At 51.7% G+C, this 14,524-nt stretch overlaps 5 protein-coding genes across 5 annotated transcripts; 4 read left to right on the forward strand and 1 right to left on the reverse strand.

Moving 5' to 3' along the window:
- Positions 1-307: 307 nt before the first annotated feature.
- AYL99_00735 (vacuolar protein sorting-associated protein 1) lies at positions 308-3,013 on the forward strand (the record flags this gene model as incomplete). Its single annotated transcript, XM_018832251.1, has 5 exons — positions 308-666; positions 733-802; positions 876-970; positions 1,035-2,792; positions 2,845-3,013. The coding sequence occupies 5 exons, from the start codon at positions 308-310 to the stop codon at positions 3,011-3,013; spliced, it is 2,451 nt and encodes an 816-aa protein (XP_018698130.1).
- A 943-nt stretch (positions 3,014-3,956) lies between these two features.
- On the forward strand, positions 3,957-5,039 carry AYL99_00736 (hypothetical protein; the record flags this gene model as incomplete). Its single annotated transcript, XM_018832252.1, has 1 exon — positions 3,957-5,039. The coding sequence occupies one exon, from the start codon at positions 3,957-3,959 to the stop codon at positions 5,037-5,039; it is 1,083 nt and encodes a 360-aa protein (XP_018698131.1).
- A 2,013-nt stretch (positions 5,040-7,052) lies between these two features.
- Positions 7,053-8,750, reverse strand: AYL99_00737 (hypothetical protein; the record flags this gene model as incomplete). The annotated part of the gene is made up of 1 exon (XM_018832253.1): positions 7,053-8,750. One exon carries the CDS (start codon positions 8,748-8,750, stop codon positions 7,053-7,055), a length of 1,698 nt encoding a protein of 565 aa, XP_018698132.1.
- Positions 8,751-10,637: 1,887 nt separating this feature from the next.
- AYL99_00738 (hypothetical protein) lies at positions 10,638-11,465 on the forward strand (the record flags this gene model as incomplete). Its single annotated transcript, XM_018832254.1, has 1 exon — positions 10,638-11,465. The coding sequence occupies one exon, from the start codon at positions 10,638-10,640 to the stop codon at positions 11,463-11,465; it is 828 nt and encodes a 275-aa protein (XP_018698133.1).
- A 988-nt stretch (positions 11,466-12,453) lies between these two features.
- Positions 12,454-14,237, forward strand: AYL99_00739 (hypothetical protein; the record flags this gene model as incomplete). The annotated part of the gene is made up of 4 exons (XM_018832255.1): positions 12,454-13,118; positions 13,181-13,395; positions 13,746-13,949; positions 14,086-14,237. The coding sequence occupies 4 exons, from the start codon at positions 12,454-12,456 to the stop codon at positions 14,235-14,237; spliced, it is 1,236 nt and encodes a 411-aa protein (XP_018698134.1).
- Between the last annotated feature and the right edge of the window lie 287 nt (positions 14,238-14,524).

Raw genomic sequence — 14,524 nt, forward strand, 5'->3', positions numbered from 1 at the left:
GGCCTCTCAAGATTTTACCAGGTCCATTGGCGACGGACACACGCAGACCTCACTGGCAGCGCAACTCACGGTCATCTTCGAGAAACTTCTTGCAGAGGGTATTTCGTCTCTCGCATTTGTCGCCATCCTGGGGGAAGGATTGAAGGGTGCCTGGCCAGGTTACCGCCACCGTGACAAATGCCCTGTGACGGCTAGTTACAGAGCTCTGGTGCATCTGGTAAGCTGTTGCGTCAGACTGTACCTACATACCAACCGCCTACCCGGGGGGAGGCAGCTAAAAGGTGCTGGATTGAAGGGTGCCTGCTGGATGTCGCCTGCAACGCGCAACCTTCCGTTTCTGTTTGGCCGCCAAGAATCCAGTCGTCGGGCAGCTGCAAGCACGGGAGTCGCGCCCACAGCGAACGCAGCGACCGTTGTGACTGCGGCCCCCAAAGTCGCAGGCGCAGGTGCATCACCACTTACGCTTTCATCCCAAGATTTAGCCAACATCCACAACATCGATATCATTCCTCATCCTCCTCACCCTCGCCCTCTGCGCAAATCTCTCGACCTCGCTCTACAAACTTCTGCGAGAACCAGTATCGAATCCACCCGTTCCGATCTACTTCAGGATCCTGTTCCGCTGACCTTTGCCCCAACCATGGCGGCAGCACCGGGGGGATATTCGTAGGTTTCCCTGCCGCAGATGTCAACAACTTCATGAACCCGTGGCCTCTCTAACAATGTATACAGAATTAACGTGAACGACCCGACCCTCATTTCTCTTGTCAACAAACTACAAGATGTCTTCACAACCGTCGGGGTACGTCGTCAACCAATACCATGTTCTAGTCGCCAGCTGTTCTGTTCGACCAATCTGACCGATTCTCTGCCAGGTCCAAAATCCCATCGATCTACCTCAGATTGTCGTTGTGGGTTCGCAATCCAGCGGCAAAAGTTCAGTCCTGGAGAACATAGTGGGAAGAGACTTGTAAGGCCGCCCTCCCAACTTCTTATCCTGCCCTCCTGATCTCTTCCGCTGACACCTGCTCCAGTCTGCCTCGAGGGTCCGGAATCGTGACTCGCCGCCCTCTCGTGCTACAATTGATCAACAGACCGGTCCCGACCAAACTACAAACAAATGGCGTCACCGAGGAAGACATGAAAAAGACTACCGACAGTCAAGCCAATGTGGATGAATGGGGAGAGTTTCTTCACCTACCTGGGCAGAAATTCCATGATTTCAATAAAATCCGGGATGAAATAGTCAAGGAAACAGAGGCAAAGGCAGGCCGAAACGTGGGCATTTCGCCGCAACCCATCAACTTGCGGATATACTCGCCCAACGTCCTCACCCTCACCTTGGTCGACTTACCTGGTTTGACAAAGGTGCCCGTGGGAGATCAGCCGAGAGATATTGAGAAGCAGATCAAGGAGATGGTGCTCAAGCAAATACAAAAACCCAACGCCATCATCCTGGCAGTCACGGCTGCGAACGTTGATCTGGCCAATTCAGACGGTCTCAAACTTGCCCGAGAAGTCGATCCCGAAGGCCAGAGAACGATTGGTGTCCTGACCAAGATAGATCTCATGGATGCCGGGACCGACGTGGTCGACATTCTTGCCGGCCGAATCATCCCGCTCCGGCTGGGCTACGTCCCTGTCGTCAACCGAGGCCAACGCGACATTGAGAACAAGAAGCGAATAGATCTAGCCTTGAAAGCGGAAAAGGAATTCTTCGAAAACCATCCCTCTTACCGAAACAAGGCCTCATACTGCGGTACTCCGTACCTGGCCCGGAAACTCAACCTCATCCTGATGATGCACATCAAGCAGACACTACCGGACATCAAGACCCGCATTGCGAGCTCTTTGCAGAAATATAGCCAAGAACTGGAGCAGCTGGGTGCTGGGGACCTGCTGGGGAACAACAGCTCCAATATCATTCTCAACATCATTACCGAATTCGCCAACGAATACCGTACCGTTCTCGACGGAAATAGTGCCGAACTGTCCAGCAACGAGCTCTCGGGTGGTGCCAGAATTTCTTTTGTCTACCACGAGCTGTATTCGAATGGTATCAAGGCGATCGATCCGTTCGACCAGGTCAAGGATATCGACATTCGCACCATACTTTACAACTCGTCTGGCTCATCGCCCGCTCTCTTCGTCGGCACTACTGCATTTGAACTCATCGTGAAGCAACAAATTCGACGGTTAGAAGAACCGTCGTTGAAATGTGTTTCTCTGGTGTACGACGAACTGGTCCGTATTTTGAGTCAACTATTGCAGAAACAGTTGTTCCGGAGATATCCTCAACTCAAAGAAAAATTCCACGGCGTTGTCATCAGCTTCTTCCGTAAATCAATGGAGCCGACGAACAAGTTGGTCAAAGATCTGGTGGCAATGGAAGCTTGCTACATCAACACCGGCCATCCCGACTTCCTCAATGGCCATCGTGCCATGGCGATCGTGAATGACAGACACAATGCCAACAAGCCGACTCAAGTCGACCCCAAAACAGGTAAACCCCTGCCACCACAGGTGCCGCCTCGGTCAGCATCCCCCAGCCTGCCCACTGATGGCTCGGACCAAAACTCCGGTTTCTTTGGGTCGTTCTTCGCCAGTAAGAATAAGAAGAAGATGGCTGCCATGGAACCGCCCCCAGCAACGCTCAAGGCCAGTGGAACGTTATCCGAGCGTGAGAACCAAGAAGTGGAGGTCATCAAGCTGTTGATCAACAGCTACTTCAACATTGTTCGGAGGACAATGATCGACATGGTACCGAAAGCAATCATGCTTACACTGGTACAGTAAGTGCCACCGTTATCTATGCATCGATTGCAGCCGCTAACCAATGATCAGGTTTACCAAAGACGAAATGCAGCGAGAATTGCTTGAACAACTCTACCGAGCGCAGGAACTCGACGAGCTTCTGAAGGAGAGCGATTACACTATCAGACGACGCAAAGAGTGTCTGCAAATGGTGGAAAGTCTGAGCAAAGCCAGCGAGATTGTCAGCCAGGTGCAGTAGAGTGGCCAGTGATAGCAGGCATCTCACGCGGCCATTCCTGTCTGTCTCCGAGAAAAGAGCAACCCAAGACTGTCTGTCTGTCTGGCATGTGTTTGGAAATTAAGCCGCATCTGGACCAGCCTAGAGTATCGGAGGAGAGGCTACTGCGACAGCATCCCACGAGACATCATGGATGACGGGGTGGTTACCTTTCAATCCGGGGGTTTGACTAGTGTTTCACACGCCATCAGATTCAGCAGTTACGATACTACAGCCCCATCGGACCTCTTTTCTGGAGCGATTTGGATTTGGCACCGCACTTTAGATTAGATTGCGACTTGATGAGGAACTCTATGAATTCGGCACCAGGAACAGCACCGAACGAGGTAGAGCACTTAATGGAACGGATGGCGGGCGAGGATGATTGCAGTCAATGTAGGGTCTTGGGTCTTGCCAGCTGGGCGTTACAGGATACAGAAGTACTGACTGCCTCTGGCGAGAATGACATTCTTTTCATCTTTTCATCTTTTCATCTTTTCATCTTGTTATGTCAGTGTGATCAAGCCGCCGATATCTCGAATAATCAATTTTCTGACCATCTGCGTCATTGCTTGGCGGGACAAGGCCGACTTCACTTCATCGATATTTCGCGTCCACGCTTGTAAACTGTGCTTTGCCTCGTAGCTTGGACAAAATGTGAATGTCAAAAATGTCAGGAGTGAGAGCGTTGCCTCAGACTAATTGATGTCACTGACACAGCTGAGGACTCGCCCCTTCTCCCCCTCCAGATCAATGGTGACACTGATCAAATTGAATTCCACCCCACGCCAAAATATTCATGCTCCTTCTTTCCTAGTCAGTGAATGCCGGACCCGTCTATGACCACCAAGCTCCAACTTCTCAGCTCGCAGACCTAAATACGACGGCTTGTTTCTTTCTGTCACTGGACAGGCCACTCGGGGCCATGGCTGGACGATACATCCCCCCCGCGCTCCGCGCGAAACGTGAACAGCACGTTGACAAGGCCGGCGACCCCGACCACGACCACGTCCCGGACTCCACGCCCCCGACCCTGCGCGGAGGCTACGGCCGACCACTCACGATGACCAGATTGGACGCTCTTCCGGACGGAGATCTCTGTTCGACGAAGGAGATTGAACGCCACTTCTGGCCAGACCGGGAGCACGAAACTACAGGCGCCAAACAAACGACGTTGCATGATTCTGCGGCGACTCCAGGGGTCCTCAGTTACGTGCTGCTGTTCAAAGGCGCAAATCCACGGTGGCAGGACGACGGGATCATCTTTACGAAGTCGAGTTTGCAGCTCTTGCCATCTGACTTGGCTGACAAAACAGAGGATAAAGATGCTCCAGAAGGAACCGGGCCAGAAAGTGTCGGGGCTTCTTCGACTTCCCATGGCGGCGATGGCAAGGAGAACAGGCTCAATGAAGCAGTTGGACCAGAGCCCGAAGAAGCCAACCGAGGCAGTAAAATTGAGTCTGCCACCGGTACCGAAGCCAGGAAACGACAAGGCCCCATTGCAGTGTTCAGTCAAGTCCGCCGCACCCAGAACGATTCGTCGCGCACCTTCAAGTTCGCGGGGTACTACCGCATCGTGCGCCTCACGTTCCTCCAACCCCACTCGGCCGACCTGGTCCGCATGCTGGAGCAGAAGTGGAGTCTGAAGGATCCGCGCACAGGACACGTCCGGCCGAGACAGCGAGGCGCGAGCGCGTGGCAGGAGTCCCTGAACATGGAGTGGGCGGTGGTCAAGTTCGAGAGGGACGAGGCGGCGATGCGGAGCCTGGGACCGTTGAAGGTGGAGAGACTGGAAGATGATGAGGAGAAAGAAGGGTTTGAGCAGGGACGAGACGGCGGCGGTGGTGGAAGGAGCAGGAGGATAAGTCAATATGAGAAGAAGAAGGGGCTCAATGAGTTATTGCGCGAGTTGAGGATGGGTGACGAGGCGAACAAAGAGAAGGGCGACGGAGCACAGGAGCAGAAGGAGAAGGAGACATTCGACAACCTCGCAAAGGAGGAGCAATAGCAGCAGCAGCACCACCACCACGAGTCATGATGAAGACCGAGGAGCAAATCAGCGAACGTTCTCCTGTCCGAGTGCCCAGCAATGGCAATCCAGGACAACCGGCCGGGCCAATTCTGGGCTCCTGAGGATATCATGGGGGGAACCGAACGCGATATCAGTGGGATTTCGTCAGGGGAGGGAGGACATCGATCAAGATGAAAATGGGACATGAGCACGTGGGCACATAGATAGGCCTGGAATAGGAACCATCGGGCGACGTCGAGCGATTTTGGCTATGTCTTGTCCTATCCTGTCCTGTCCTCGAGTTGAAGCTAGCTAGCTGTGCTTTGTACCCATCAATCATCGTGAAACTAGGAGCACAAATGCTTGCTTGTTCATATACCTTGTACACCCTCCTCTCTCTCCCCTTTTACGACTAACTAACTAACTAATTAACTGTATACTTACATACATACATATATACGTTTTGTGCACGCAAGCTAGGTGAGGAATCCTGCCCATCCATCTACCCATCCCTCCACGTTCAAGTTCAATTTCAATCACTCAATCAAGCACATGTTCCTGCTTCCAAGAACCATGTCCAAGCACGAAAGGTAGGTAGGTAGGGTAAGAGCGGATGGGTTGGTAGGTGGGTGGTCGAAAGAATTTGTTGTACCTGTATGCATGCAATCCTTTTGGGCACATATCATAACATACGCATGTGTAGGTAACCTGCCTGCCTGCCTGTGCACTATCTATCTTAGATGCCCATCTGCTCATCTGCTCATCTATCCACCTTTTCTCTCACAAAGAGCAGATAGAACACATACATACCTATATATGTACCTGGTCAATCGACCTCCATTGGCGAAGGGGACTTGTTCTCTCTCCCTCCGTTGTTCCTTCTATTCTACGGGGTATTCAGATTCTCGGACGCTGTCTTGTCTTGTCTTGTCTAGTCTTGTGGTTTTCTTCTTCTCTACTCTACTCTACTCTACTCTATTCTACCTCTCCACCTCTTCCATGCACATTCCGTCTCCTTTCTACCTCTTCCTCTCCATCCTTGTCCTTGTTCTTCTCCCCAGTTCTGTTCAGTTCTGTTCAGTTCTGTTCAGTTCTGTTCAGTTCTGTTCAGTTCTGTTCAGTTCTGTTCAGTTCTGTTCAGTTCTATTCACTTCACTTCACTTCCACTTTCTCTCTCTTTCCATCGTCTTCGGCGTTCAAAGGCTCTCTCCGAGGTTCCCGAAACCCCCGCCCCGGGGTCGCCGAGGATTCTTCACGGTCCGTATTCAGGGCTTGGTTGGGTCTGGAACCGACCAACAAGCTCATGTGATTTGGGAATCCGGGAACCCCCTGGAAAGCCGGTGGAGATGGGTCATGGAGGGAAACCAACGTGGGATGTAGTCCGGAGTATGGGCATGAGCCATAAACTCAATGACAAAGTGAGTGCGAGGTATGCGATCCCTCCGCAGCTAATGTACAGTGACATCATTCCTTCATCACCCGCACATGGGAAGACAGACACAGGTACGGCGACGCTAGAATCCTACTACAGAAACGAGCACAACAAAACGTTCAATATCTAAATAGATTGCTATTCATTCTGTCTGCAAGATAGATAGCCTGTAAAAGCCTGCTCGGTGCAAGCTCTGCTGTCGACGTAGTAATACAACAATACCCTGTTGTCCATTTGCAAAATGTCACAAGATAAAAAGATGCCGGCGACTGTCGCAGTCCACCGTGGGGTATCAGCGTAAATGAGTGAAAACAGACGAAAAGGCTTCCTTCCCAATCGTTGAATGCAAAATCCTCTCAGCACCCTGCTGTGTCATGAACGAGACCCATGAGCTCGGACTGCCTCCATAGCATGCAAGCCGTGTATGCAACTCCTGTGAAAATATGCCGTGAAATCGCGCCGCAAATATGTCCTTTGCAATGTTTCCTGTTCCTTTCATCCCAATAACTCTTCCATATGCTGTCCTGACTGGGTCTCGTATCTCGTCAGTATCATCAGTCGAACAAGGCCGGCTCCGTTCACACTCTGAAGATCCGCTTCTCGGCTGAGAGGGTAGCCTCGTATTCAGCAACTTCGTTCTTGAGCGCCAGACGATGAGCTTGTGGAAACCGGTCAATGTAGGACTGTGGAATGCTCTGCTGCGTCATATCCTCAACCCAACCCCATTTTTTGAAAGTTGTGTACATTTTGCTGATCTTGTTGACGTCCACATTGCCAAACAATTGAAACTGAGCCTTGCCAACGTTCAAAACCTTGAACTTGGGGTTGTTCTCAGTGAGCTTCTCAAGGTTGTATTCCACGAACAAGGCAAGGCCGATAAAGCACCGTGCCTTCTGGCATTTGTACAGGTCTGCGCTCATGGCCAAAAGCTTGCAGAGCCTGATCTCTTCTGGATGAAGACCTGTACAGTCGCCAATGTCTTGAAGCTCTCGGATATCCTTCAATTCCTCAGCCGTAAACTCGCAAGGAGCCAGGTGGATATCCGGCCCGTTCGGCGGTGAAATCGCATCTTGGAAGGCCTTGAAGTTGATCTTGTCCTCGGAGCGTCTGTTGAGAGTGTCTTTGATGTTCCGGCAGAGTGATTCGCTTGGACCCCTTGGCTTGTCCGAATTGCGGTTTCTAGTGTTCTTCAACTTGATATCTGAGCTTCGCCGAGTCGGCTTGGGTTTGTTGTCCGAGATCACTTTAGGCTTCTTGACGCTCTTGACGGACTCGGTCTCCTCGGCGGTTTCCTGTTCTGTGACGGGTTTTACCTCGACAACGAGGGGCTCTTGAACTTCTTCTTCTTCCACATATCTGCGTTTGATTCCTCTGGTTCTGCTGAGTGTTTCTTCGCCGAGATACAACGCAGCATCTGGAACCTTTGCCTTCTTTTCTTGCGGCGGCGCGGCAACTGCAACGGGACGATTATGGCGCCGTTCGTTGAGTTTCGCGGACTTCAATTTGGCGCCAAGTTTAGCTTGAGCAGAAGACCTGGTCACTCGTGGGAGACTCGATTCTTCGGGAATCCACTCCATACAAGATGGGATGCCGGCATAGAGATGATTCCTGATGTCCATCAAGACCGAGTCCATGTCATCGGCCGCGTACTGTTTCAGAAGCCCTGCGAACGCCAACCGCTTGATGCCATTCCATGGTCCCGGCGAGCACGAGGTGGCGTCACGGACTGTGTCAGCGCCGACCCCAGGGACGAACCAGTCAATGCGGTAGTTGAGGAAGCACTCCACTCTTCTAGCAAGCTCGTCTGCACGAACAAAGCGACCCTCGTCCGGCACCATTCGGTCACAAAGACGATAGAGCTGAGAAGGGGAAACCTGAGCACGGAATTTATTCGGATGTTGAAGAATTAAGTCGTAACCCCAGTATGTCAAGGTGATCGCATCAGCAATATCGCTGCGGGAGTAGTTGCTGGGTTGAGGGGTTGGCTGTGAAACTGGGACAGGTTCGGGATCGAAGAGTCCGTGAACAGGGAATGAGGAGGATTGAGAAGAGCTTCGCGACAAACTGGGTGTCGGCGGAAGAACATCCGATCCGTCAACCACCAGCACCGGGTCGTCGCTCTTGTCTTCGTGGCCAGTGACGGGGCCGAAGTCGTGCTCTGGTTGGTCGGGAGGAGTGATCAAATGGTTCTGGTTGAGAGCAGCAGCCACGTTGGTCTTGAATGTCGGAGGGAGGCTGGGGCCCTCCTTTGGAGGGAGGAGAGGCTCGGAAGCCATGTTCGTCAGGTCTGATGGGAGAGAGTCGAGGAGAATTTCGGGCTCTATATACCCGCGCATGTGCGATGTCTGATCCACCTCTTTCTGATCAACAGATTGTAGTCGGTCAACACTGGGACTGGGTGGTGGAGAGGGAATTGATATTTGATTCAGCGCCGTCGCGAGATTGCAGGTCCTCGTCATGAAAGGTCCTCGTCGGGGTAAGGGTCTTCGGCTACCACTGTTGAGAGTGTCTTTGAGTTTGTGGTGCCGTCGGTTCGATCGCTGCGCTCGGGAAGTGAGTTAACAGGCAAAAGCGCAGGATGTGCTGGGTTTCCAGCGAGTGGCTCGAGGCTTGAAAAAAAATGGTGCTGATAAATGGCGAAACAGTAAGATACTTGTAGTCAAACAGATGGTTCCAGGCGGCAGCGACCTCTTCAATAGAGCGATGAATGATAAGAGGTCAGTATTGTGAGTAGCAGAGATGTTTGTGACAATTGAATAGGTCAATGGACGAATTCAATGGAAATGAACAATTGGGAAAGAACAATGGGTGATGGTGGAATGGTATGAATAGCAGGTGTGGCAGTGAGTGAAGGCGGCGGCGCGGGCAGGCAGAAGACATGGCACTGTAGAGTAATCCGTAGATTGGGCCATTGGGAAGGGATGAATCAGGATATGCGTCATTCTCAGGTGGTACTACGGGGAGGCGAAAAACAGTGAAGGTCAGGCAAACAGATTTGAACAATCAAGTGTTTGGTTCAACACCGAGACCTTGTGATTTGGTGAGCATGGCCCTGCGAGTGGTGGCGGAATGCGGGATCAGGCGGTGGTTTACTTCTTAGTCAAGCAGAGTCAGGCAGTCAGAAGTTCGGAAGAGGAGGGGGGCGGCGCATAAAACAGCATCAGGAGCCTCGCCCGAATCCAGACAAGGTTCAAGGCAGAAAAAGAAGATGATGGTTCGCATTGGAAGTCAGTAACAAGAAGTCAGGTGGCAGCGATTATTGGCAACGGTGTTGGCAGTGGAAAGAGGAGGAAGAAGGAAGAGAGAATAAACGCAGCGACTACGTGTGTGGCGGACAGAGGCAGAAGTTTCTGGCTTGGCACGATGGCGACGGAGCCAGACGGCGTTAGCGGTGTAGGCGCGAAGGCGGTGAGTCAGAAGACGTGTGAGCATGGGCGACTGATTGGCTGAATCTCGATCGAACCCGCTGGATCGCAAAGGCCCAATGCCGCTAGTCCTAGTACGTTGGGTCCAGCTTGTGACTGGGACTCAGTTGGGCACGGCATATTCCGGAACAACACTATATCCGATCGACCGGCCAGGCTCCTATAAACTGATGCTATTTCCCCCTCCAGATTCCCAGCTCGGAGGAGAGCGGTTTGCTTAGGGATGTGTCTGTTGTAGTTGTCGTTGTTGTTTGAGTATTATTTCATCTCCAGTTTGTCCTACGGTTCATTGTTGATTTGTTCTACATGACGCTAGACTATATGGTTGCCGCTAGGCAAATTCCGATCACTCATTTACCTCTGTGCCTCTGTACCACCGAACAGTCAAACGGACCACCCTTCTCCACCTACACCCTCTGCCCATTCAAAAGGCGTGCCATGCACGTGGTTACTTGGCACTCTACTGACTTGCTCATAACCTTTTGTCAACTTCATTCTCACACGGTGTATTATTCCTCCTCTGAACTATGACGGATACAGTATTCGTTTACTGAACTGGTAATTTGGACCAATCTGGCACCACATCCGACCACACCTTTCCCCCTTCTTCTCCGCATTCGTTCTGAATCAGACCATCTCTATATATTGTAAGTTTTTGGAATCCATTGAATGTACTAACTTCAGTAAACCTGTTCTCGCCTCTTCTGATCGGTTCTGCCATCCAAAATTTACAACACCATGGCTTCCCCTCCCATTCATTACCTTTTACCAATCTTTCCCGGGTTCCAACTTCTCGACCTCGCTGGTCCACTGGATATCTTGAACTTGCTTTCGACCCAACTTGATCCAGACAAGTATCCATTATCGTTGACCTTCATTGCTGAAACGCTAGACCTGGTACCGGTCAAACCTATCCCCTCTAAATCAGCCGACTGGAAATTCGATCTGCCAACCGCGTTTCCGAAGACGAACGGCAGAGTCAACATCAGCTTCAACGAGTATTTACAACCCGATACCACATATGCGGACTATTTGGAAGCCCTCAGTTCTGGCAGAACAGGAGCCCACGTTGACGTCCTCTTTATTCCTGGCGGCGTTGGTACACGACTGAAGCGCATCCATCCAGATGGCAGCAAAACATCTAACGTCCAAAGCCTACTCGATTTTATCCCAAAAGTGGTACCTTACATAACCACCGCCATCCTGACAGTTTGTACCGGATCCGACGCACTGGCACAGACTGGTCTGCTCAACGCACGCCGCGCGACTACCAACATGTCTCGGTGGGCGGAGGTGACGGCGCGGAACCCAAATGTCTCGTGGGTCAACTTTGCTCGATGGGTCCGGAGCCTCCCATCTGAAGCGCACGGCAGCAACAGTGCCCCAATCGAGATCTGGACTTCGGCTGGCATAAGTGCAGGGATGGATCTGACTTTGGCGTTCGTTGTGCAATACTATGGTGGCCAAGATGTGGCAAGAGGCCTGGCTAAGGCTTTGGAGTATGACTGGCGCGAAACCGCGGAGGGCGAGACGGATCCGTTGTACGAGAAATATTTCGCTGTTTGAATCTGAATTTCGATCGACCGCCTGTGGGTAGCTGGAGACCGTGCGCATTCGGCACAGCAGTTTGCTTTCGAGTCCACAGTCGAGGTGTAGTGTTTGCCGTACCGAAAAGTCTGGATCCACATTGCAAGACTCTTTGCCTCCCAATGCACAGTGCTGACTATGCCATATTGGGTGGCGGAACCCAGGGACTCGACAGCCTTTTGTGAGGTGGCGCTGTTATTTTTCGGTGGCTCAACCAACGATCACCACGTCTAGGAGGGCGGATTATCGATTTCCAGAGACAATGCTCTTGGCCAGGGACACAAAGGGTGGTACACTGCCAGATATCTGCTCCAATACTGGACACCAACTCCCAAAATAACAACATCAAGATCTCCATGCACCACCCTTGAGCTGATGGGTGGGCCAAGCTGCTGTGCTTGCCCTCACAGCGGTTGTGGGCTACTGTTTCTCGAAATGGGACTGGTCTAAACAACCGACGATATTTGGAACGAAGACGTGGACAACTGTCTTAGTTCTCGAGTCCCTCACGCGAGCCAGTGGGACGATAACTCTAAATTACAATGCTCACTTGGATTCCCTACAAGGGGTTCGTGCCTTGTGCAGATTGATTGTTTATCATTCCAAAGCGCGAATGTTCAATCGTCAGAAACGACTTCCTCAACATACATGTACCCTCTCTCCAATGTCCGCGGGCCACATCCAATTTCATGGTCATTGAACGCATTGTTCTTACATCAGAGGTTGGCGTCACTCTCGCAACTTGTCTTTTGGAAACCACATAGCGCTGTCCTGTTTCAAACTTGCCGGCTTCCTCCCGCGCTGTCTTTATATTGCGCAGACATTGTTCTTCGAGATCCCCGCCAGCCCGAGCTCTTCGGTATTGAGACGTGCTACCCTTGTTAACCGTTTGTCTGTCTTTTACGATTCATCAGAAATGTGTTCCTTGTGCAGCAATACCAAGTGCAATCTTGGGCATTGGGGTAACATGGACCTGGAGCTGTCCTGTGCCATCAACATCTATCTTGACAAAGTTGGACATTTGTTGCACGCCGGCGCCATTAGGTTGGATGAGAATAAACGTCCTAAGGAGGGATTCAGAGCATACGAAACCCGCAACTGCTGGTGCTCTTCCGCAAATCCTGGTGTCTCTCAAAGGAAACGAAAATGCCCAGCGTGGTTCATGGCAGGGCCCCAACACGCGAAAAAGAGGTGCCACGGCCTCCGTCAACAACGAACCGATCACAATTTGCACTGTGTCGCAAGTAGGAGACAAGTCTCCCTGGAATGGTCCACAGGGACAGGCACAAACACATTCTATGAAGTGGATGAATGGGAAATGTTGGTGCCTCTTTTCTCGCCCGACGACATCTTCTACTGCAGAACCTCCCACAACAACGGCGAGGATTATGACAATGGTGACAATGGTGACAACGGTGACAACGGTGACAACGACTGTAACCATCACAACAAAGACATTCCTAAAGAAGTGACCATCATGGCGAACTTCGAGATTGATGATGAAGACGAGAGTATGTGGCAACGGAGCGGCCCTAGTTCCTTACCATTGGGTCTGCCTCCTGGCACCACTGGGGTCTTTACCTTGTTAAGAATCGTGTGTTTGGAGATAGAGATGGTGCAAAGGCTGCTAATGTTGGTTAGAGGGCGCATCAACATCATCAGGAGGGACAACGTCGCTGAGTGATCCCTAACAGCGTGGAAACCGTCTTCCTGCAGCGAATACGACGGGACGATGAAAACGAGGACGGTAACGACAACAAGGACGACGATGATGATGGAAGTATCCAACATGATCCCAATGCTTTTGGCTCAGACACTTGTTTGGAGTCAGAGGTCGAGATGGTGTTGTCGATGAAGGATGCGCTGAAAGGACCCGCTATTGGCACAATGAGCACGAATCAAGTATTGGGTAACCTGCACCTTCCAGTGGAGTGCTTAGCAGAGGCTAGTGGGCTGAGAGGGCGCCTGCTGGAATGACATTCAGGTGTATCGATGAGAGAGCCTTTAGCTGGAATGGCCCCTCCAAATAATGACGTCGCGTGTCTCCTTTCCCCAGTTGGCGCCTAGCCCCAACCAAGGAAGTGACCCCGCAGTGACACAATCGCCCAGCAGCTTCCTAGCAATCAGCTGCTGGGTTGGACATAGCTATTGACATAAATGTCGCTGCCTAGACTTTGTTTCTCCTTCTCTCTGCTCCTCTACTCTTTCACCTGCTTATCTGGTTTATCCCTCCTGAGCCCCTAACAGAATTCACACCAGTCGTCTTCGTGACGCCGTTGAAATCTCCCAAAATGATCCAGGACATCCTCCTGCAGCTCTTCCTGGCTGCCCTCGCCTTCGCAGCTCCCCTGCCCGACAGCGGTGACGGCACCTTGCACGCCGCCAGCAAAGACATGATCGGATACGGCACAGGTGGTGGTATCGTCGGCCTGATTGTTTTGGTTCTTGACGTCTTGGTCTTCAGTACGTTCTCACTTGTAGTTCCCTCTCATTGTCCTGTCCAAGCTCGAAAGAAGGAGGCATGATGCAATGTTCGCGCAACGCCGTCCATTTCGACGTTGTTACGAACGGATTGGCTAACTGGGAAAACCAACAACAGTCGAGGTCCTGAAATCTAATCGACCACCAACTCACAAGCTCCTCTGGTGTCTCATTGTGTTCCTCTTCCCCATCCTGGGAATGCTCATCTACTTCCTCTTCTCCAATCGCGAGGCCCACAAAACCGGTGGCGCTTACGAGCCATTGCCCTGAGAGCAAAATCTATGCTACATGCCCCGATCAGAACGCGACACTCCGGTGGACGATCGTTGCTGCTGTACGAGGAGGATGGGGCTTCTAATTGCATGATATCTGGTCGGAGTGTGGGATCGGCCAGTGCCAGGCGACCTTCTGTGACTTCGCACGCCAGGAAGATAACGTTGAGGCGATTTGTTGGGAGGAGTATAGGTAGAGATGGAACAATGGTAGAATTCAGCAGCAGTGGACTATGATACACGAAACGACGAATACGTGAAGTCCATGACAATCATGAGGGCCAC

This window comes from Fonsecaea erecta, assembly GCF_001651985.1.
Source record: "Fonsecaea erecta strain CBS 125763 chromosome Unknown Scaff1, whole genome shotgun sequence".
NCBI lineage: Eukaryota > Fungi > Ascomycota > Eurotiomycetes > Chaetothyriales > Herpotrichiellaceae > Fonsecaea > Fonsecaea erecta.